At 33.3% G+C, this 24,215-nt stretch overlaps 1 protein-coding gene across 7 annotated transcripts in view; it reads right to left on the reverse strand.

Annotated features, from left to right (window-relative positions):
- Positions 1-24,215, reverse strand: part of CASK (peripheral plasma membrane protein CASK) — a 458,844-nt gene that overhangs the window by 137,485 nt on the left and 297,144 nt on the right. For 4 of the 7 annotated variants that reach the window (XM_081756876.1, XM_081756878.1, XM_081756880.1 and 1 more), the window contains exon 4: positions 21,195-21,263. In XM_081756876.1, the coding sequence (XP_081613002.1) occupies positions 21,195-21,263 (69 nt within the window). Of the gene's footprint in view, positions 1-21,188; positions 21,264-24,215 lie in introns of all 7 variants that reach the window. The other 3 variants (XM_081756875.1, XM_081756879.1, XM_081756877.1) reach the window with 1 other exon arrangement.

Here is a 24,215-nt window from a genome sequence, read left to right on the forward strand (position 1 = left end):
TTATCGATTATTTATCATAGGAAACAAGAATCACACAGACTTTTTTTAAAAAAACAAAATAACATCTAAGGACACATTTCATAAAACCTGCCTAATTATTTGTCCGTAGATAAAACAGAAGTAACCTGAGCATGCTATTTCAAGCATGACTACATGCTGCTCTGGGATTTTTGTTTTTAATTTTCTAACTTTATATTTCTTTTTATTTTTTAAAAAAAGTAAGTAAATAGTTTGAAAATTTGAGGAACATGCAGAAACATATAACATGTTGTTAAAAATAGAAAAATCACCAAAAATGACAAGAAAAGATTACAAAAATGTCATTTGCACAAACAATCGATGTATGGTATTATTTTAGTGTATTACAATTGTTACAATATTGCCGCCATATGACATATATTTAAGTAAAAATTATTTTTTAATATATTAGTAGTTATCATTTCTTTTACTTTTTTAAAAATTAATAAAAAACCTTTAAACATGTTTTTATAAGCTGAAACAGGTACGTTTTACTGGATGTTATTTTAAATTTAAATGTTTTTATTTTTACCAACATAATTTCAATGTAACTAAAAACATCCTTACACTGATTTTAAGTCACACATGCACATGGAAGCAATAAATACACACACACACACACACCAGACACACATTACAAATAACAACATACAGTAAATAATGTGGCTTGCGTTTTGATTTTTTTAAAAAAAAGAAATACGTGTATGTAGTTGCAATTTTAACCATGCCATGCAATCTTCTGTGTGTAGGAGTGAAGATAAAATTAAATTTCATTTCGACGTACATAAATAAAATTAAATCAGAACAAAAATAAGGTAGTAATGCAAAAACAATCTCCCTCACCTGAACCTGGTTACCTAATAACTTAAGAGTTAAACATTATTATTTAGGTGAAAAAACTTACAAGAAATTTATAGAAAGCAAATTTAAGATTTGAAACAGCATTTTACTAATAGCGTTCTTCTTTAAGTTAATTATATTAAAAAATTTAATGCCAAGAAAATGATGCTTAAAGAACTCGTAAGATGATTTCTTACACCAAAAGTTCTTAGAAACTGGAGAGAAATGCTTTATTTAAAAGCTAGAGGTTTCAAAAATTTATCAGGTAGAATCCGCAACAGGTACAGCTTAGTGAATTTGGACATGTAGAATGAGTTGAACCAAGAGTTTCCAGTTATCTTTGAGAAATATTTTAAGAGAAAACTTTCAGGATGCTCTTTTTCATTTGGAGCATTGCTTGAACAACAATTCTACTAAAATCCTAAAATATATAATAAGAACTGGGCTACCATGTTTGTCATTTAACGACTATTACTTGTTATCAACAAAAGCACAAGCTGCTGATGACAATACATCGAACTCAAAAGTAATGGGTTTTTGAAAGTCTTATTAGTAAGATATAATAACGCCTCTAACACATAAAAAAGCAATTCGTGATTCATGTTTATTAATTACTTGTTACATTTGGTATAAGAAATCATGTAGAAGTTTATTACATTTTCTTTACTATATAGTTTTGCCAATACCGTCATGACCATTAAAATTTCAATCTATGATTAGGACTCCTTTGGATTACATGTATTACAATAAAATTAATTACTGTATGTTAAATTATAGAAAACAAATCTAGAATTTGAATTTAATTGAAATGAAATGCAAAGATCAATTATATATATGTATATTACAAAAAGTTGCAAAAAGATAGTCGTTACCAATTCCCGTTTTAGCTGCGGCAAACAGAACTATTTCGTTAAATATCTCAAGACAAATCATAATAGCAAAACTTCCAATATTTATAGAATGTGAAGTTCATACATGTAACACATAACATGCTTATAATGAAACAAACTTATATTATTCCCTTTTCATTGATTTTGAGATGTACAATATGAAAAAAAGAAAGAACTGTGCACATGCAAAATTGTAAGTTTTCACAAAAAGATATATTGTTCAATTAACAATAAAATTTTAACTATAGATATTGATTATTACTATCATTGTTACTAAAGATATGTAAGTAACAATGAAATTATGCAGCAAATTCTTTAAACGTAAAGCAAATATATTTGTGTATATCTGAAAGAAGAAAAGAAACTAGCAAGATGTGAAGTGAAGAATCCTACAAAACACATTTAAATAACTTTTCTATGTTAAATATTTTCAAAATCAAAGTAAACAATAACAATGATAATAATAAAGCTTTAAAAACTATGTAGATGAATGTAAACAACGAAGACAATAAAGTTATCTATTTTGAACATTAATGTAAATAACTATGATAATAAAGTGTTCTATTTAGTAGATTAATGTAAACAACGAAGACAATAAATTGTCTATTTTGAACATTAATGTAAATAACGAAGATAATAAAGTTGTCTATTTAGTAGATTAATGTAAATAACGAAGACAATAAAGTTATCTATTTTGTAGATTAATGTAAAGAACGAAGATACTAAAGTTATCAATTTTGTAGATTAAAGTAAACAACGAAGACAATAAAGTTATCAATATTGCATATTAGTGTAAACAACGAAGACAATGAAGTTATCTATTTTCTACAATGCTTGGTAGTTGATGTTTGTTTAAAACAGACATGACCCTGTTTAGCGTAAAGATAGAAGAATTTTATAGATCCTCTAATTAACCATCTTTGTTATTTTTTTCTGTTTGGCATAAAATCAGAAGCATTCTACTGGTCCCTCTAATTAGATTATTTCTCAAATATAACAAAACAACATATATTCTCTTCGACATATACATTGCGTAGAAAATGGCTCTTAAAAGAATCCAAGTTTACAGCCAATTGTGACAACACTCTTTACTCAATCAGTACACGTGTCTAGAAAGAATGAAATGATATGTTGTTACATTTCCACTTGCATTTAAAGAAAGTTGCATACTTGTTAGTGAGGCAATACCAAACGGTGTTAATAACTTATTATCAAAGTTGACCAGTTTTAAATTAAAACCAATTCAATTTCAAGAAATTAATAGCTACATGTGTAGAAAATAGATAAAGCTACATTATTGCCTTGCTTACATTAATTTCCACTAAATATTCAAAATAATATATTTAAATGTTCAGGTGAGAGAATGAATAAAAAAATATTTTTCTAAATATATGTCGATAAAAGGCATGTAAGCACTATCGAAAAATTAATATTTGAATATTGGAGAAATAAGTCTGGATAATTAAAAATGTTCGAGGACATTGATTTTATAAATGTTTAAGAAATGAAATTCAATCCGTAATTCATTCGCACAAAAATTTCGGAATACGTATTCTCTTACGATAATAAAAGTAAATAAAATATTTAGTTTAGCATCCCATGATTATGGTATGTAAGTTAAAAAAGAACTTTGCAAGATGATACCTTACTTCAAAAGTTCTAAAAACAAGCAAGAAATGATTCCTTTAAAAGCTACAATTGTTAAAATTAAATAGTCAGGGAGAATGAGCAGTAGATACAACTTTGTAATGAATGTATTTAAAAACTGCCAAAGAATGAAACCAGAAATAAAGAATCAGATTAGCAAAAGTTTCCTTGAGATATCAAAATAGAAGTAAATTGAGAATAATATTTAGATTATGGATTAGTAAAGTATACAAAAACAGTATTTTGAGTAAATTAGTGTACACAAAGTATACAAAAACAGTATTTTGAGTAAATTAGTGTACACAAAGTATACAAAAACAGTATTTTGAGTAAATTAGTGTACACAAAGTATACAAAAACAGTATTTTGAGTAAATTAGTGCACACAAAGTATACAAAAACAGTATTTTGAGTAAATTAGTGTACACGGTATTTGCAGAAGTATCTTATAAAAGGTGTTACAAAAATTTGTCACAATATTTTGGGAATAATTCCTCATATCAAAATAAGAAAAAAAAAAGTTCATATGGACTAATGGTCGGAAGTACATAGTTTTATAGTTATAGGTTGACGAAAACGTGAAAAAAAAGAACTTTAAAGATCCATAGTTCCACCATAGCGCTCTTAACAAATTATGCAAAGAATGGAACTTTCTTTCATGGAGTACGTAAGGAAAACAGGCGACTTGCTAACTTCCGTACGATAGAAAAAAATGTCTTCTTAACCATTAACCTAACCGTTTGAACATGTGACTGAAAATATTTTCCTAAGTTTGAACAGATTTATGTCTTGTTAGCGACAAGTTGCACTTTCTGTGCTTCTCAGAATTTTTACGAGATTATAGAGTATTTGATTTTTTAAAGTCTGATATCCCATGAGATTTCAGTTGACTACACAAAATAATGGAAAATGTTTACATTACAGGAAAAAAAATAAAATTAAAAAAATTATTCAACCATTTCTCTGGGAAATATTAGGAATGTTGTAAATCAAACAAAAATTTGCAATTAAAAGATCTAAAAGAAAGGTACTATCGCAACAACTGGTACACGAGTGTCAAAGTTAACAAGGACAAAAAATTGTCTTTGGATTGTCGTGCTATAAACATCGAATAGTATGCACAGATGTGTACGAGTAGGGGGTAAAAAGTTTGCCTTTTATAAGAAAATAACACATACATTGTGATATCTGAATTCAATCTTCTACACATAATTGTATGACATTTTGTATTTTAAATAAACATCATCTGATAATTCAGATACAATTTGCATCTAATTGAAATGTAATTTTAAAAATACAATTAATTCTGTAACAAGAAACTACAATATGGCGTAAACTGTTCCAGCTTTCAAAACCAACAATTTTATATTCTTCTAGTCCACGGTTTCATGGGGGTCGCGAAGATAAGCACAAAAGATAAATATAATTAAAATCTAATGCGGGAAAATATTTTAAAATATTATTTTGAATTTTTTTTTTCTGATAGGCATATTTTTATTTTTATACATACTGTTAAGAACAACAAAAAATAGGTTTACTAAACATTTTTAACAGGTGAGCAGTTGTTTAAAAATCAATTTACATGAAAGATGAAAGAGGTACGATATAAAACTAATCAGAATTCCATATACAAATACCAGAAAACTAGAAATGAAATAGAACCTGTAGATGGACGTACAATTAACATTGAAACCTAATAAGATACCTGAACATGATGTGATTACATTAGTGCGGCAATGTCTGGTTTTTGTAATACGAATGAAGGGCCCAAATTTGGTTTTAATCAATTCGCTTTTAGGGAAGTTACTGTATCCACTATATACAAGAAACGGATTCTACTATTATAGAAATAGATGGATATCGTGAGATCTCCGCAATAGGTATATTAGAAGTCCCCCACAAGCTTATTACAAACCAGAAATTATAAGAGGGTTGCTGGCAAGAGGATGTGATAATATGGAGGTCGTGTTAGGAATTAGATTGAGAACCACTATTCTATTCTAGTCAATAGAAAAGACGGATACGAATTGAGTTATACTGGCAGAAGCAGCATTAAAGCTACAAATATCACGCTCATAGTTTACTACATTTTTTCGGGCACAAAAATACGATGAAATTCAGTTACACTGATTAATAATTTTATAGCACTAAAATTTATGCATTGCGAAAATTTAAATTTAAGTAGATCAGGCTGGTTTGAATTTTAGAAGAAGGAAGTTGGAATAAAAAAATAATTCGAGTTTCGATCAGGACATGTAAATTTATATTCGACTAGGAAAGGTACATTTGAGTGTTACTCCGTTGGATAAAATCTCAAGTAAATATCAATTTTTCCTTAGTCCCACAGAGAAGTGAAAGTGTACTTGCTTCAATAGAAGAATTTTCCTACTCGGACTACTTTGGAATTCATTTAAACACTTCTTAATTAATCAACTAGCTTTTTTCGGTATTCCAAATTCTACAAGAACGTTGTACAATGTCTTTCTGCTAACCGAGTCGTAGGCCTTTCTAAAACCAATAAATAATTGATGTATCGGGGTATTCCAATTTCTTTTCGAGTATTTGTCGAATGGTACATAACTAGTCGACAGTTGATCGATTTCGTCTAAATCCGCACTGACGATCTTCAGTAGTTTCATCCGCGTATGAGATCAATCTTGCTAATAAGATGCTTGAAAGGATTTTATAGGATGTTTTGACAAAAGAGAGATACCTCGATAATTATTACAATCAGTACACTAATTACAATTCGTTTTTCTTGTGAATTGGAACAATGATTGGTTCTTTCCACTCTTGTGGCAATTCCTCCTGTCCCAGATTAGAGAATGAGTTTGTGTATTTTGTTCCACAATTTTCCCGCTCCAGCTAAAACTGACAAAAGCCAGAATTTTGTATACACCCGGAGATTTGTGTTTCTTTAATTTTTTTATAGCAATTTCTACTTCTGTTCGGTTAGGCTCTGTAATATACGGTTCTGCTGTGGGTATTTCACTTTCTCCACGAATATTAAGTTTTTGGTTGTGTGTTAAGCAAATCATCAAAGTAATTTTTCCATCTATTCAAGATGCTATCTATATAACTGAGAATTGTTCCGTCGGCTTTCTTTAATATACAAGCGCGAGATTGATAGCGTTTCTTAAATTTGATAATGTTCTTACACTTGTCCCGAGTATTCTTGTTTTTACTATTGTCTTCCCGTTCATTAATTTTAGCTTTTAAAATATCGGGCTTTTTTGTTCTGAAAGTTTGGAAGTTTCCCGCCTGAGGTCAACGAAATTTTCTGTAGTTATTTCATTCGGATTTTGTAGCCATTACAGTTTTGACTGTTTTCTCTTCTCTATTAGTTTAGTGCATTCCTGGTCCAACCATGGTTTGTTCCTATGGATTTCCGTGTGGCTCAATTTTTCTTTCACTGAAATCTTAGTGATATCTCTGATTTCAACCTCAAGTATCCTGATTTCAAGTATCCTCAACAGTAGTGCGCTCCAACAAACTTTCTAAAACCGACAATTTATTAGACATTTCAATCTGATATTTTGCTCTCGCCTGGTCCTCTTTTAATTTCGTAAAGTTAAACCTCTCCGTTTTCAGATGTTGAATATATCCTTTATTCAGCGAAAATCTCTCTTTTATTATCGCAACTACCAGGTAGTGATCAGTGTCTCCTCTGAACGACCGAACATCAATTAGGTTAGACTGTCTTCTTCTATCTCTTACAGCATGAGATATAGTATAGCATGAATATCGCGATGTGGAAAGTTTATACCCTTCACGATAATGTTTTTGGATGTTGCAAAGTTCATGAGTCTAACGCCGTTGTCATTACTTTCCTTATGCAGACTTTCGTTCCCTATAATCGGTTTGAAAATATCCTCTCGTCTTACCCGCACATTGAAATCCCCTAATAGAAATTTCATATGGCATCGCGGAAGTTGGTCAAATATCCGTTCCACTTCTTCGTAAAAACTGCCTTTTGTGGCATCATCCTCTTCTGTTGGGTCCTGTACATTTAAAACAATAATATAAGATCATCGACCTTTAAGAGTAATAAAAGAAAGTCTATGATTAACAAATTCAATCCGTTAAATTGCTCATATTATTTGTTTGTGAACGAAAAAACCTGCTGCTACTTGGTGATTTTTGTTTCCTTCTCCCTGAAAGAATATAAAATTTCCGGACTTAATCCCATCCAACTCCCTTTTCTTCCCATCTAACTTCTTGAACTCCTGCTAGATCCATCCTGTATTTCTCTAACTCACTTATTACAGATTTTAACGCGTTGTCCTATAGAAATTTCTTACATTCCGTGTTCCGTATCTCATGTCCATTTTCTTTTGCTGAGATCGTGCAAAGTTATCAGTTCTGGTCCGAGACTTCTGTGTGTGTTTCTGAACAAATTTTGCATTACGGTATAGTCAATCTATTATTATAATTACAAATCTTACTATTACATCGTGTTCAAGAATTGTGTATTATGCAGCTTACTATTACATTATGCTTAAATTATGTAGTTTCACATCTAATGAACGTATGTATTTCAATTACGTAATGTAATAAGTTTACGAGTACATGTGAGTATATACAACGTTATAAGTTTGAAATGCAATTTGCTTTCGATTACTTTGTATCTTAACCCTTTAATTGGCAAGCATTGATATCATTACATTTAAAATATTTAATTTGATTTTATGGTTAAACTGTCTTCCTGATCATAATTTCGTAATTTTTAAAGATCTTTTTACTTTGGTTACAAAATACAGGATGTTTATTTCAAACCAACGTTGCCATAAAATAGGTCTTATGTGTAGGTACTAAACAGCATTGCTCTATTATGGTAAAATATCATAAGAATACTCTCAGTAATTAGCAACAGTTTCATTGAAATATCTTCCTACAGAGCAAGAAACCACAAATAATAAATAAATAAATAAATAAATAAAAATGAACTTTCGCGGAACGTAAGAGATAAAGCTTCTACAACACTAAATTTGACTGTCCCCTGATGACGAAGATTAGAAGTATCTAAAGAAGCGACCCGCAAATCATGTATATGAATATTGTATGAAAGCAATAATGCAAATTAAATGGTTACTGATGTTATAATTTGAGCGTAAAACGCAATAGAATGCGATGTTGCGTGAGAGAAGCAGTGTCAAATAAAGGATTAAATAATTAATTCCGCGTTTCACAAAATAAAAATTGTTCAGGTATGTGATACATCAATCGACCGGTCTCATTAAGGTGAATAAATAAACTTTGTTACTGCTACTATATCTCAACATTGTTGTAACTTAAATGGCCTTTAAAACAGTATAAATCAATCAATAATTACAATTGTTTTCCCATTAGTCGCCTTTCTCTTTGAATATATCTCCGCTTATAAGTAGATTATATGTGAATTTCCGTGATAAAAGGAAAACAACAAATTTTCTAACTTATTTTATCAATTTTAACTACATATAATTAAAAACCCACTATGTAACAAAAAAGTTCATCGCTGCAGGAATCATAATTAAAAACTTACTATGTAACAAAAAAAAGTTCATCGCTGCAGGAATCATAATTAAAAACTTACTATGTAACAAAAAAAGTTCATCGCTGCAGGAGGAAACAACACTCGATCCCCTCTTGTATCTGGCCAATCCAGCTATTAAAGTTTTTCTAACTTCGCGAAGACCCTACTTAACATTATCTTTCCATATTCTTCTTGATCTACTGAACAATTACTTCCAAATGCATATAAACCTTTTCTTCTGGTATATTGATTACAGTGCGTGTCTTTCATGCACGGAGTCCAAGGTTAGATACCCGATGGGGGAGGTTCGGGTTCTACTTTAAACTGTAGGTTCATATCTCATGCAGCCTCGCTGTTGAAAACAGACGCTAGACTCCGTTGATCTTTACGATACACAAAACAGTGTACAAAATTTCGATTTTATTTATATTTTACAATTCCCAACAATTATATAATCACTTAAAAATATTATATTTTCTTGAATCCAGAGGTAAAAATTGTAAACGATAGTGTATGATTGAACTGTTTTCTTTTTTACTTCAAACGTTCCGAATAAAGTCGAAAATTGCAGTATTCTAATTATTTATCAAATCCTACATCGTTTGAAAATTAGAATTAAGTATTACTAGCAAAGAAAGTACATGCGTTCGAACGGGTAAACATTCACAAAAAGGAAAGCATCTGTAATATTAATATCCCGGAAGCAAATAGTGATGTCCGACTTTCTGAAAGATAGTGTAAACGTCCACAAGAGCAAGGTGAAGTAGAGCACGTGCCCTAACTACAAGGCATCTATTAAGTCTGACCTCGGGCAGTTTTTGCGAAAAAGGGTTGGGTGGATGGAAAAATCGGCGAACACATATACCATTTTTTTTAGGAACACACATTTTGAATGAAAACGTTGTGTCCCAGGGTTCCACGGATGATTCCAGACAGGATCCAACCAAAATTTTCAAATGGTAATGGGGGAGGGGGGTCAAGTAGTATATCGTTGAAAAGGTATTCTGAAAAGAAACAAGATAAAGCAAGTCCCAAGTCTTTACGCTCACTCTGTACAAAATTGTAGGCACTCAAAATGTCAACAAAGCTGACATGAAAGAGTCTATAGCCACCATTTTGCATAGGGTGCACATACAGACTCAGGACTTGTTCCAACTTGTTTCTACCTGACACAATACATTTCAAACGATACATTACTTGACTCCCTTACCATTTGAAAATTGTGAGGTGGACCCTGTCTGGGACCCTCCAAAGGACTCTGGGGCAATAAGTTTCCATTCAACATGTGCACCCCGAAAAATAATGAGATACATGTGCACCGATGTTTCCATCCACCCAACCGTTTCCGTAGAAATGGTCCGGGTTCAGATTTTATAGACATCCTGTAGAAAAACGGATATTACTGTTTGCTTGTGGGGGTGTTAACATTACACATGCTTTCCTTTTCTGTACGTATTCACCCGTTCGAGCCCAAGTACTTCCCTTGTCAGAAATAAACAAATGTAATCTATATTGAACTACTTTTTGCCATCCTCTTGCAGGTATTATCTGCCTAAGTTTGTAAATTAAAGCCATGCAAGCACTGAAATTCAGAAAAAAGAAGTACAATTTATAAATTCATAACTTTGCCATAAATTTTGGTATTGATATTTCTTCATACAAAGTAAGCGTATAATGATCTTCTAATGACTTAAGCACAAATATTATAAGCACTAAACTTTCAAATCAACTACAAACAAGCAGAAAATTTATTTTTTTTTTTTTTTAAAATAAAGCTTAAAAATTAAGTATTATTATTCGAAAAGTTCCAAGGACAGATCTATGAAAATAGCACAACTTTAAATATTTTTCCGTTATCAAGTACTGGGTCAATTAGAGCAGTAGTTCTAAATATACTAGTTAATGTCAGCAAAATTTATAGAAATTCAGCTGTCAGATCACTAACACAAATACTTAACAATGTAACATCTAAATTTGTACTTTCTTACCACAAAAAATACTCAAATCTGTCTATAAGGATGAACTCACTTACCAGGGATGAGTTCAAAGTTGAACCTTAGATCTGAGAATAAACTATATATATTTCCTAAAAGGGTTTGTCGACTAAGTTCCAAAACAGGTTTCAATTCTTTGTCCGGAAATGATCTCACTCCTTCAGGGTTGGAAATATATAGAACAACTTAACCTATACTGTATATCCTATATATCAAAGTACTCCGCAAAGGACTAGTAGATTAAGAATATAATATACACTACCTAATTATATCCTATATCAAGGTAATAAACCCAAAAAAATCATTATGTCACTATAAATATTCTATATTAGTGAACCTCACTATCACGCCGTAAAGTGATCGTGAGGCAGAGTGAGTTACGTGGCCCTCATCCTTTAGAAACAAAGGCCAAGTCCTGGCAGCACTATTTTGCCAGGACAGTGGTCTGTGAGTTACATGACTCTCACACATAGCCAAAAATTAGAGCCAAGCTCCGGTAAACATCTAGCCGGAGCCTTCTTCCTTCTCATTACCTGGACCTTGTCGTGGCTAGAGGTTTAAACCCTGAAGGATGACCAATCGGGTTTATATAGCTACAAAGAAAGAGGTGTTCCGGTTCGAGTAAATGAGCTTAGATTACCACCACGACTAGTTTTCCCTAATTAGTAACTGAAAATGTATTAAACGCTTCTGTACCATGTGACCTATCAAACAAATCGTCTAGATGAGCAGTTGACGAATATATAACGAATGTACTAATTTGACAACGTATATAGATGAAATGGAGGAAACTATAGAAATTGAAATACGTACACCGAATGCATCACATCTAGCCATAAAAATGAGTCACATTAGTTGTGATACGAAATGACTTCCTGTTAACTGGATATTATGGATACGCTTTTCTCAACTTTATAGGTCCAATAATACAGGATATTTATGGTGAAATAATCAATTTGTTAGTTTTATTACCTTGATAGAACATAATTGAGTAGTGCATATTATATTCTTAATCTACCAGTCATGCGGAACAATTTGATATATAAGGTATATAGGTCAAGTTGTTCTATATATTTCCAATCCTTAAGGGTTGGGATCACTTTCGAGCAAGGATCTGAAACCTGTTTTGGAGCTTGCACGCGAAACCCTTTCAGGGAATAAATAGGTTATCCCCAGATTCAAAGTTTAACTTTGGAGTCATCCCTGTTTAGAGATAAGTTGAACAAGTAATTGTTTCTAATAGAATAGGTACCAAAGTTAAACTAAGTAAAAAGAAAAAAATATGAGCTTACCGTTCACGTTGAATAAATTACATATACTTCATTTCGAAGTTCGGTCAATATAAAGAATGAAAATAGATATATTTAGCAGATAAACACGCGAGGCAGTTGCCCAGGTCAGTAAATTAGAATTGATAGGTAAAAAAAGGACAGTGAATTTAAGTTTGAGTGTCTAGATAATACTAACGTGTTTCTATCGGATAAATTTATCTTTCTTTTTTATTCCTAACATCAACGGAAGAAACTACTTACGCACTTCGAAACGTTTGGTTAAGTGTTTGGTTAATTTGAACGGTAAGTTCACATTTCTTCTTTCTTTCGCTTTCAACCATTCTTGAGATTAACGTCCAACAGTATAAAATTCTATCTGAGATTAATCTAACTTATAAAAACTGTATTCATATTTATTTTCCCGAATTAACCGGTTAGTTATATTTTAAATGTTACCAGTTTATTCGTGCCTAGATTGTTAGAATCACAATCTTTTTGTACTCATCAAACAATAATTTGTATGCAATAATTCACAATATTTGGTTGTAGAACTTTCTGAAGAAAAATCTAAGGATTATAGAGGTGAATGCATTGTTTTGGTTTATTTGCCGAAATAGAAATAGGTGAATGTATTATAGATCAATTTTGGAAAGAGTAATAAAACAAACGTTAGGCCGAACTAATCGAAATATGTCCCAATTCAAAAATATTACGTCTTTAAATATTTCTAGTATTTTAAATAATGACGCGCACCTTTGTAATATCAATAATACGTCTTTGTATTAGTGAAATAATCATAATTTGTATTTATTTAACGCAGAAAATTATTGTATATTTTAGAATATAAATAGAGTATTTTATGAAGAATACTAAATATTTTTGGTAAGCTAGAAATATCAATTATTCTGAGTAAAACAGCTACTATACACATGTGACTAATTTTGAAGAGATTTGGAAACAATAGCTAGCATTAGAGACCGACGTTCTGCAAATAGTAATAACGTTCTGCGAATTGTAATAAAAGTGACATTGGAACTGTAAATGGTAAGTTTGGAATTTCTGTATAGCATTGTGAACAACCACGCTTGCATTTGGTGTCTAATATCTTTAAATTACTGTGCATCTGCAAAACCATTGAGATTTAGACTAATGCTTGAAATGAAGAGGGAACGAGAGAATACGTTCTTTCACTTCAGATTATAAATAATGAAACTCTCATTTGCAACGACCCTAATTCTTTTGAGGTTGAATTATTACAGAACATCAATTTTAACAACCTTCCCTAACCATGATAAAAAACAGTTTTCCCATTTTATGTGACTTATTTCGAATGCGATGAACACACACTACACAAAGAGTGAAAAAGTATATGACTGGACCGCGACTCAAACCCGAGATTTCGGCGTACCTTGTCCATGCGTTAACACTACTTTAGTGGTCTGAGTGGAAGAGCACAAAAGAGTGGGAGAGTGTATGGCTATTCCGAGAGCGGATTGGGTAGCGTAGTGATTAGTTCATTGACAGAGTAGGTTGAATATCCCGGGTTCGAGTCTCTGTCCAGTCATACACTTTTTCGCTCTTTTTGTGTATTATTGAATTCGCACCTACAGAGGATTTGTTGTGTTAAAAATCGGTTGTTTCTTCCTTTCATTAATATAGAGATGGTGTCATGTTTGTGAAAACTAAAATTAATTTTATACAGACTAATTGGTAGCAAGTAACGTTGGAGGTAGAATTAACATTGATTATCAGTTGTTTCAACCATGCTAACTGATAGACACAGCCACTAATCAACTATTGATAATACTTCAGTGGAACTAATTACAAAAATACTGACTATTCTTGTAAATCGTTCGATTTATTTTCAATTCTGATTTCTGAAAAATTCCTCGCACTCTCACGCTTTTAACTTTTCCCTGGAGCCTTGTTTATGGAGAATAAAAACAGAAGTGGCAGCAACAAAATCAAGAACAAGTGGAACACAGTCTGTGAACCGAACTCAGAAGTTTCCGGCGTGCAATGGTGTGGAATACAGCTTCTGTTACCGAAATGAGTTTGGCGAAGAAACAGAGCAATCTTTATTCTTTAGACAATGGGATTCTTGGCCATGAAATTTGGCTTAGATCCATACAGTACCGAGAAATAAAGTAACATATAGAAGCCAAACCGAGCCAAGCCTGTCTCTGAGAGAGCTTGGCCACCAAATATAGTGATCTTTATTCTTTAGACGATGGGCTACTTGTCCAGTAAATTTTCTCCAGATCCGGTCAAAAATTACCTAGAAATAAAGTACTATATTCAAGCCATACCAAGCCTGTACCTTAAAGAGCTCTGCCACCTAGTATAGCGATCTTTATTCCTTAGACGATGGGCTACTTGTCCATTAAATTTCGTTTAGATTCGGCCAGTAATTACCAAGAAACAAAGTACTACCTGCAAGCCGAACCAAATATGGCGATTTTTATTTTTTAGACAATGGCTATTTGCCCACCAAATTAGGTAAGATCTGACCAGTAGTTACCAAGACATAAAATACCGCATACACCTGGAATGAAACTATATAAGCTACCGTATGCTTATGTTGAGAGCTAAAAAAGCTATAGAAAGGAATGGATTCACCGGAGTATAGTAGTACTCACTTTGTTGATTGCTGTCAATTATGCGTCAAGTAGTAGTACGGAACGCTGTCAACTGGTGGGCTTAAGTGGTATAAATTCACCGGGGTATAGTAGTACTCACTTTGTTGATTGCTGTCAATTATGCGTCAAGTAGTAGTACGGAACGCTGTCAACTGGTGGGCTTAAGTGGTATAAATTCACCGGGGTATAGTAGTACTCACTTTGTTGATTGCTGTCAATTATGCGTCAAGTAGTAGTACGGAACGCTGTCAACTGGTGGGCTTAAGTGGTATAAATTCACCGGGGTATAGTAGTACTCACTTTGTTGATTGCTGTCAATTATGCGTCAAGTAGTAGTACGGAACGCTGTCAACTGGTGGGCTTAAGTGGTATGGATTCACCGGGGTATAGTAGTACTCACTTTGTTGATTGCTGTCAATTATGCGTCAAGTAGTAGTACGGAACGCTGTCAACTGGTGGGCTTAAGTGGTATGGATTCACCGGGGTATAATAGTACTCATTTTGTTGATTGCTGTCAATTATGCGTCAAGTAGTAATGCGGAACGCTGTTAAGTGGTGGGCTTAAATGGTATGGATTCACCGGGGTATAGCAGTACTGAAAACACTTTGTTGATTACTGTCAATCACGTGTCAAGTAGTAGAGCGGCAAGCTGTGAACTGGTGGGTTCAAGTTGAGTGTTCTTTTGTTCAGACAGAGAAGGGAACCAAGTCGTGCTAATGTTTTTGTGTTGTGCCAATACAGGATGTATTTTCTAATTACTGCTTCCAATTCCTTACTTAACCAAGCTTGATCTATGTTAAGTTGTGGATTCTTTAGAAAAAAAAAAGGTATCTCATTCTTAACCTCAAACGGAACTCTTAGGTCTGCAAATTTTCCAGGATCAGAATTTAAAATAAATGAAATGATTGTTAAATTCCTGAGCGCGTTTGCGTGTTATTCTTCCAGAAATATTCTGTTATATTTTATTTATGTTTCCTTCCTTATTATATATGCATAAAGTTACACATTCGTAATGTTTTGTTTTTGTTTTACAGAAATACCACATTTGTCATACAAATATGGCATATCTCGTACTATTTCGAAAACTTAGCATTGCTTTTAAAATTCACTGTTGTTTCTTACAATTCTCTGAGAAAAAAAAAAGTATCTTCTAAGTTGCTACAAACCATATGAACAATACATAAAAACACACATATACCGGCAATTACCAATAAAACATTAAAATAACGGAACAATATTAGAAATTATGACACTATATCTAAAACAAACACGCAAACCTTGAAAAACATTGAAATAACGAATTAGGATAAAGAAAAAATACATGATCCTTACATCAATCATAGAATCTACAAGGAATCGTGGTCAAAAATCTTTGATACAAACGGCAATAAATAATTTACTGGTCTTGCCTCTTTCGTCATGAACAACCTTTTATTTCTATACATTCGCTAATCGCGGTTAATTTCTTCATGGATAAGTAGGCTAGGAAAAGTTATTTGGTTAAAAATAAGAACAAAGAATTTTTTGAGTTGTCTGAAGCCAGAGCAAACTAACTTTTTTCCGTCCTGTAGGAAATTGGCCTTTATGGAAATAGGACTACTTCTCATGAACTGTTGTCCGTGGAAAATGGACCTCATGTGATGGTTGTGTCAATTTATACACTTAGTTTGTTGTGGCATAAAGTTCGGCATGTAATAACTTACACCAATTTCTACACTTAGTTTATTGTGGCATACAGTTCGGTGTGAAATATATATTGTACCCATTTCTTTACTTAGTTTGTTGTGGCAAGAAGGTTTGATGTGAAATATTTTGTACAAATTTCTACACTTAGTCTGTTGTGGCCTAAAGTTCGGTGTGAAATATTTTGCATCAATTGGTTTGTTGTGGCATGAAGTTCAGTGTGGAATAGTTTGCACCAATTTCTACACTTAGTTTGTTGTGGCATAAACTTCAGTGTGAAACATTGATGCTTAAACTCAGCAAGCGGCGAAAATGTCTTTAGTGCACTTTGGTTGCAGACAGTTTAAATCTCAATATTATTCTTGAGTGAAATTATTATTGTTTGTTTTCTTTTTTTAACGTGGATATGAAATAACAAAAGCAAATATTTGTTTTTGGCAGCAATTTGTGTCAGATTGTAACTGTTTCCACACGGGCAAATTTTCCTTAGCACGAAGATGTAGTTAGTTCGGTCTCGCTTTAGACAGTTCATTCATTAATAATTCGTGAAATGAAAAGAAAATTTTCTTCTTGATTGGTGGACTTGCTGTATCTAGCAATGATACGAATTCACCTTCTCATTTTTGAACAATTTCAGCCACAAGCAATGGTTTCTCTTGGAAAGCCTCATAGAAACCAACGCCATGTTCCAAGAAAACCGAGTAATTTTAAATTTAGAAAATATATCGTTTAACATATTCCAACTGTAGCGCTTTATTTATGATAATATATTGCTTTAAATATAATGCTTTACTTATGATAATTTTCTTCAACTATGATAGTTTATTTATAACAATAAATTTCTTCAACTATAATGCTTCGTTTGTGATAATAATTTTCTCCATGATAATACATACTTCAATTATAATGCTTTATTTCCTTTATTTATTATAATAGTTTTCAATTATAACGCTTTATTTACGATAATATACACCTGAACTATAATAATTTTCATAACTCATATGATAATAATTTTCGTCAAGCTAACTAGCTAACTAACTCTATGGCCTATGGAACCCGGAGGTTCAATGCCGCGTTCACAAAAGTTCTCCACTGTCTTCTATCCTTAGCCAATTGGATCCAGTTTCTACTTTGTATCCCCTCTGTATGAGATCCATCTTAATATTGTCCTCCCATCTACGCCTAGGTCTTCCTAATGGTCGTTTTCCGATTGGTCTTCCAGTCAAGACTTTGAAAGCGTTTCTACTTTCTTCCATTCTAGCTACATGACCTGCCCACCTAAGCCTCCTAGACTTTACGACCCTAACAATGTTGAGTAAACCGCATAAATTATGTAGTTCCTCGTTGTGAAGTTTCCCCCAATCCCCATTTCCGTTCCTCTTGGGTCCGAATATTTTCTTCAAACACTGTGCTTTATTTATAATTATAATTTTCTCAATTATAGTCTTTATGATAATAATTTCCTTCAGCTATGATGCTTCATTTACGATAATATATTACTTGAACTATAATGCTTTAATTATGACAGTAATTTGTTTTAACTGTAAAACTTATGATTAAATATTACTTCAACTATAATACTTTATTCATCATCATCATAGGTATTCTGGTATTCTGCCTTTATTGGCAGGTCACTTGCCGCAGCTGAGAAGCTTCCATGCTCCACGGTCCTCCGCTAACCTTTTCGTCTTTGCGTATGATCTTTCTGTTTTAATATAATCCATTAACTGTAGTCTCCTTCGCCCCCTCCCTCTCTTTCCCGCCACCATACCCTCTACGACGTCCCTCATGATACAATCTCTTCTTAGGCAATGTCCCAACCAGTTTCTCTTCCTCTTCCTAATAATATCTAAAAGTGTTCTTTTCTCACTCACCATTTCTAACACTCTCTCATTCGTTTTCCGCTGTACCCAACTAATTCTTTCCATTCTTCTCCACACCCACATTTCGAAGGCTTCCATTCGATTTTCGTCACCTTTACGTAATGTCCACGTTTCCGCCCCATACAGTACAACACTCCACACGAAGCATTTTATGAGTCTTTTTCTCAACTCTTTATTCAAGGTCCCACAAAACAGACTTTTCTTCCTCCTAAAGGCTTCTTTCGCCATTCCTATCCTTGCTTTTATTTCTCGTTCGCACTTCATGTCATTACTAAGAATACTACCCTGGTATCGACAACTATTCACTTGTTCTATTTTCTCCCCTCCTACTTTTATATTTGACACAGACCCCTTCGTTCCAATCACCATGGCTTTTGTCTTTCTAACATTTATTTTCATCCCATATTCTTCAAAGCCCTTTCTCATTTTTTCTAACATTTTATTGATTTTCTTTTCAGATTCTGCAAGAAGCGCCATATCGTCTGCAAATCTTATGCATCTAATCATTCTACCTCCTACCGAAATGCCATCATCATCATGTAGGCTCTTTTTCACTATCTCTTCTAGATAGACATTAAATAGTGTTGGCGAGAGGCAGCATCCTTGTCGAACTCCCCTTCCAATTGCACTGTCTTCCGTCAGTTCTTCCCCTAAACACTTACTTGTTGGTTCATGTATAAGTTCCTTATGAGTCTTCTATCTTTCCATTCCAACCCTATCTTTGTTAGAACTCCCAACAACAATTCCCAATTCACGCGGTCAAAAGCCTTTTCTAGATCAATAAATACAACATACACCTCTTTCCCTCTTTCTATAAATCTTTCACTGATCGCCCTTAATCCAATAGCATCTCTTGTGCCCTTGCCTCTTCTGATTCTGATTAGTGATAATGATTTCCTTCAGCTGTAATGCTCTATTTATGATATTTTTCAACTAAAATGCTTTATTTATGATACTTTTCAACTACAATGCTTTATATATGATAATATATACTTCAACTATAATACTTTAATTATGATAATAATTTTCTTAAAGTATGATGCTTTATTTATAATAACAATTGTCGTCAATCATAAGGCTTTATTTATGACGATAATTTCCTTTAGCTATAATGCTTCATTGATGATAATAATTTTTTACCTACAGCTATTTACTTATGATAATATATTATTTCAACTACAATGCATGCTTTAATTATGCTAATAATTTTCTTCAACTGTGATAGATTATTTATGATAATACACTTTTTCAACTATAATGCTTTGTTTGTGATAATAATTCAGCTATAACGGTTTATTTATGATAATATTTTAAAACTATAATGCTTCATTTACAATAATATATTACTTCAAATATACTGCTTTAATTATGCTAATAACTTGTTTCAACTATAACGCTTCAGTTGATAATATATTACTTCAACTGCGATGCTTTATTTCTGATAACCAATATCCTTTGTTTATGATACTATATTTCTTCAATTTTATTTTAAGATAAAATATTAATTCAACTATGATGCTTTAGTTTTGATAATATATTTCTTCAACTATGCCTCTTTAGTTATGATAATAAATTTCTTCAACTATAATGCTTTATTTATGTGTACACGTTTTAGCATGAAAATGTCTTATCTGGACATTATTCACGAAGTAAGTAGAATGCAGCCGTGAATTACCTTCACACTGAAACATGTATTTTGTGATGGCCAACATATGAAATTAAGGATTTCTATGATAATTATTCTACGACAATTCTGTTTCTAGAGGTTAAAATCTAGCAGCAAGGATGCACTTTCCCTTTTACTTCATAAATTTTCAGTGAATACTCTGTAATTCTTTATTGAAAAGCACCAATTTTTAACGATCTCTGATGAATATTGCAATTAACGAATGTATGATACAATAGACTATTTATGCCACCTTTGGTATATGTGACGGGGTTCAATCAGCGGTGTGAGCTCAGATATTTTCGGTTACAGTAGACTCCTGATTATCTGGGTCGCGACTATCCGGCCTAGTTTTATTTTTATCGTAATTAAATGAGGAAGGCAAGAAGTTGCATTGAAAACACTGCCAAACTGCCAATGCATTGGAAGCGGGTGTCTGCTACGATTCTCCTACGTGTCGCGTTCTGCTCCTTGTTCATTGTTTCGTCAGTGTGTAACGAACCTCAATACAGTACGCTTACCATTCCTGATAATAACTATTCAGTACGTACAATACTGTATTCGTAAATTGTTCTTGTGGTATGCTCAATTTATTATTTTTTTTAAGTGTACTACAGTGAAGATTTGAAAATGGGTGGTAAACGAAAATAAGTTATAGTGATTATGGAGAAGACTGTTCATAGAACTCCGGCCTATCCGATCTGCCCTTCCGCCACATTATCCCGAATACTCGGGTGTGTACTGTATATATATATATATATATTTCACATTCTACTCGTAAACGATGGTAGAGGTAAGACAAATAAATAATTTGGTTCTTGTACAGCGTCCATTAATATAGCCAAACCAGAATAGTTGGTCATGGGAGTTGAAGGTACCTTTAGCAGTTTAAAATACTTCTATATCTACCAGTAACTACTGAGGAAGATACAACTGAAACAGTTAAAAGGAACAAAAGGAAACAAAATATACGCGTGATAGAGAAGGCCATATATAAACAATTATTAACCCATTATGAACTACAATTAGAATTAGCTACTACTGTAGTTTCTAAGAAGGCTTAGAACAGGTTTTCTGTTTGAATCCATTGGTTATCTATGATTAAGCCTATTGACAAAGGGATATAAAGAGGCAGGGCTTACTTGTACCTCACAGGGAGGAGGGGCACTGCGGTAAGAGGGAACTATCTTGAACGTCACAGACCCACGAGCCTCACGCTGAAAAAGATACAAAAAAACAATAAAAATTAATTTCACAATTATATTTTCATAGATCATAACAAGCGTTCAAACATAAGCAGTTCGTAAATTATACAGTGTCGCAAAAATACGAACACACACTTGAACTTTGCTACACTATATATTGAAAGGTGCTCAAATGGAAATGATCACAAGAGTTAAGAGGCTCCATCAGAGCGAAATTAAAATACCGCTAATTTTACAGTAATTATGTGATATCTTCAAATAGATAAAAGATAATCGAAATGTGAAACAAAAGCGCGCTGGACTATATTATTTTGCACGATGTATCGTTGTCACGAGTCACCTAGTAGTTTTCCGTGTGCAGCCATTTATAAACGCGGAAAGAAATGCCGATTTTCTAAATGGCTGGAAATCGAAAGCAGATAAGTGAGTCGTGATAACCGTATGTCATGTAAAATACGTAATATTGTCTAGCGAGCTGCTGTTCCACACTATCATCGCAGTATCAGAACAGTTGTGAAATAAAGGGATTGACTGATAAATAACGCTAGGATTTTATCCACGTTCCCCAGGTTACCTACTTATGGTTTTTGTTCTTATGGGAATATAGCAATAATAAAATGTAGCACCGTAAACCACAGACACTTTATTTATTTATTTATTTATTTATTTAACAATCACCAGATACAACTCAGAGGCCATTGTATACCGGATATCTAACAATAACAACAACAATAACAATGGAAAAGATTTAGGAAGGTATCGGCCAGGGCCTGTCTTAGTAGGTACCATTCCGGCATTTGCCTAGTAGGATTGAGGGAAACCTGGAAAACCCCAATCGGGATGGTCGGCAGCGGGAATCGAACCCGCGACCTCCCGAATGCGAAGTCAACGCTCTATCAATTGAGCTACTTCGCTCAGTAATTGGTGATTTGAGGCAGTGAATGTACAACAAATGTGAATCAATTTCATAAGCAGTACCTCTTGACAGAGGGAATTTGCCTGTATCGCATTATCAGACGTGTTATAGACCACCAAGGCCACCTTGAACCTTGAACAGGCGTGTTATTGACCACCTTGAACACTTGCTTTGAATTTTCAGATTTATACACATATCGCATTTCATTTGAGCGTAAAGATGCTTTCCAGTATTGATAAATTTTATAGTTGTTAACATAGGTGCCAACTATATTAAAGCTTCAGGAATCAAACATTATATTTTTTGTTCTATCTCTTTCCTTTAGTCAATATTGCTAAATACATTTGAAATAGAAAAGCTAAAGCTCAATGTTTTGTTCGAATTTTGTTCAATATAAAGTTTAGGTAATCGTGGTTGAAAAAAAAAAAAAAATGTCTTGTAAGTTCAAAAGTAGTTTCTCGACTACAATGATACGACTTATCTCATCTAAATAAATGAGAGCGACGGGCGATGTGTATATACCCTAGAGCCTTACTGAACGTCCAGAAAATAAGTGTACTAAATTTTTATAGGTTTGAAAAACAAATATTTAAAACAAAACTTTTACATTGTTACATCCTCCCAGTACATATGTGAACTATTTTTCCATCCTCCCAATGCACTTAGTGAGACGTGAGATCAATTTTGTTTTTTAATGCCTTGGTCAAAGAAGTTTGCCGCCACCTCTTTTGCCCAATTCTTCACCTCCATCTTCAATTCCTCAGTTGAAAATTTTTCCCAGCCATGTGCGTCCTCAAGGAAGTGAACAAATGTTAGTCTGAAGGCGCCAGATCAGGGGAGTGCGTGAATCAGTCAAAATCGACAGTCTTTCACTCCTTCGCTCATCGTGCGTATCAGCACGACCGTTTTCAAATTCCTGACACCACTTAAACACACTCGAAAGATTCGTAACAAGTTCGCCATAAACTGTTTTTGATCTCGATAAAAACTTCAGATGAAGATTTTCCCTTCATAACGAGATAACGGATAACGTTGCGAATCTCGCACTTGACGGCAAATTTTATAGACATCTTTCACGGGAGACGTTACTGTGGCCACAGTTCTGGTCGTACTGACGTGTAATTGGGCTCACTGGAAAGAGTAGGAGCTAAGCTACATGGTAGTGTGACCAACATAACAATAACAAATCTCTCTGCCCGCGAGGGCTCTAGTACACTTATTTTGTAGACGTGTCTCGTATTTCAATGTCCTGTGTCTATTAGTTGACTTTCACGCCTCTCGGAGGAGCACAGATTGATAAAATTAAAGGTCAAGTTCAACTACTGATCGAATTGGGACGATATGAGCCGGTATAACTTAACGGCAATAAATAAAGATGTCAAAAATCACACCAATTATAAAAAAGAGATAAAATAAAAATAATACTATGTTGAAGTATATCTACCTAAGACAGGTAGATCGATACACATGAGCATACCGGTACTAATTTATACCCAACTCGACCATTGAGTTCAACAGTGTATGACTTCTCCGTAACATCTTGTAAGCACTCAGTAAAGAATATTTTATAAACGCCGATTATAAAGGAAGAATTGAGACCAGAGTGAGACATCTGGTCCCGCGTCTGAGTTTGCTACTTTGCTATCGTGCTATTTGGTCTTCTTACTGTTTGGAAATGACTATCCACTTGTTAAAGCTCCTTGTCTCCCGAAGGAATTCCTACAGTGAGAAAAATCCGTTATCCGAACAGCGGTATATTGTAGAAATATACAGAATTCTTATATCTATGTTTACTACGGAAATCAGTACGGAGCACAGGTTATTCACATGCTACATACGCATTGCCCTTATGTGTTACACTATTCCATTGCAGAATGTCTGACATCTAACAGTCTTCTCTGTATTACACACGTATATGTACGTTACATACGTCAGATATATGTTACATACGTCCATATCTATGTGAGATCCTGACGACCTATATACAGTTCTTTCGTTGTTACGGAAAGTACGTTTATTCGGAACACTTACACGGATAGTACGTATAA

This window comes from Thermobia domestica, chromosome 4, assembly GCF_964235325.1.
Source record: "Thermobia domestica chromosome 4, izTheDome1.hap1.1, whole genome shotgun sequence".
In the NCBI taxonomy this organism is placed as follows: Eukaryota; Metazoa; Arthropoda; class Insecta; order Zygentoma; family Lepismatidae; genus Thermobia; species Thermobia domestica.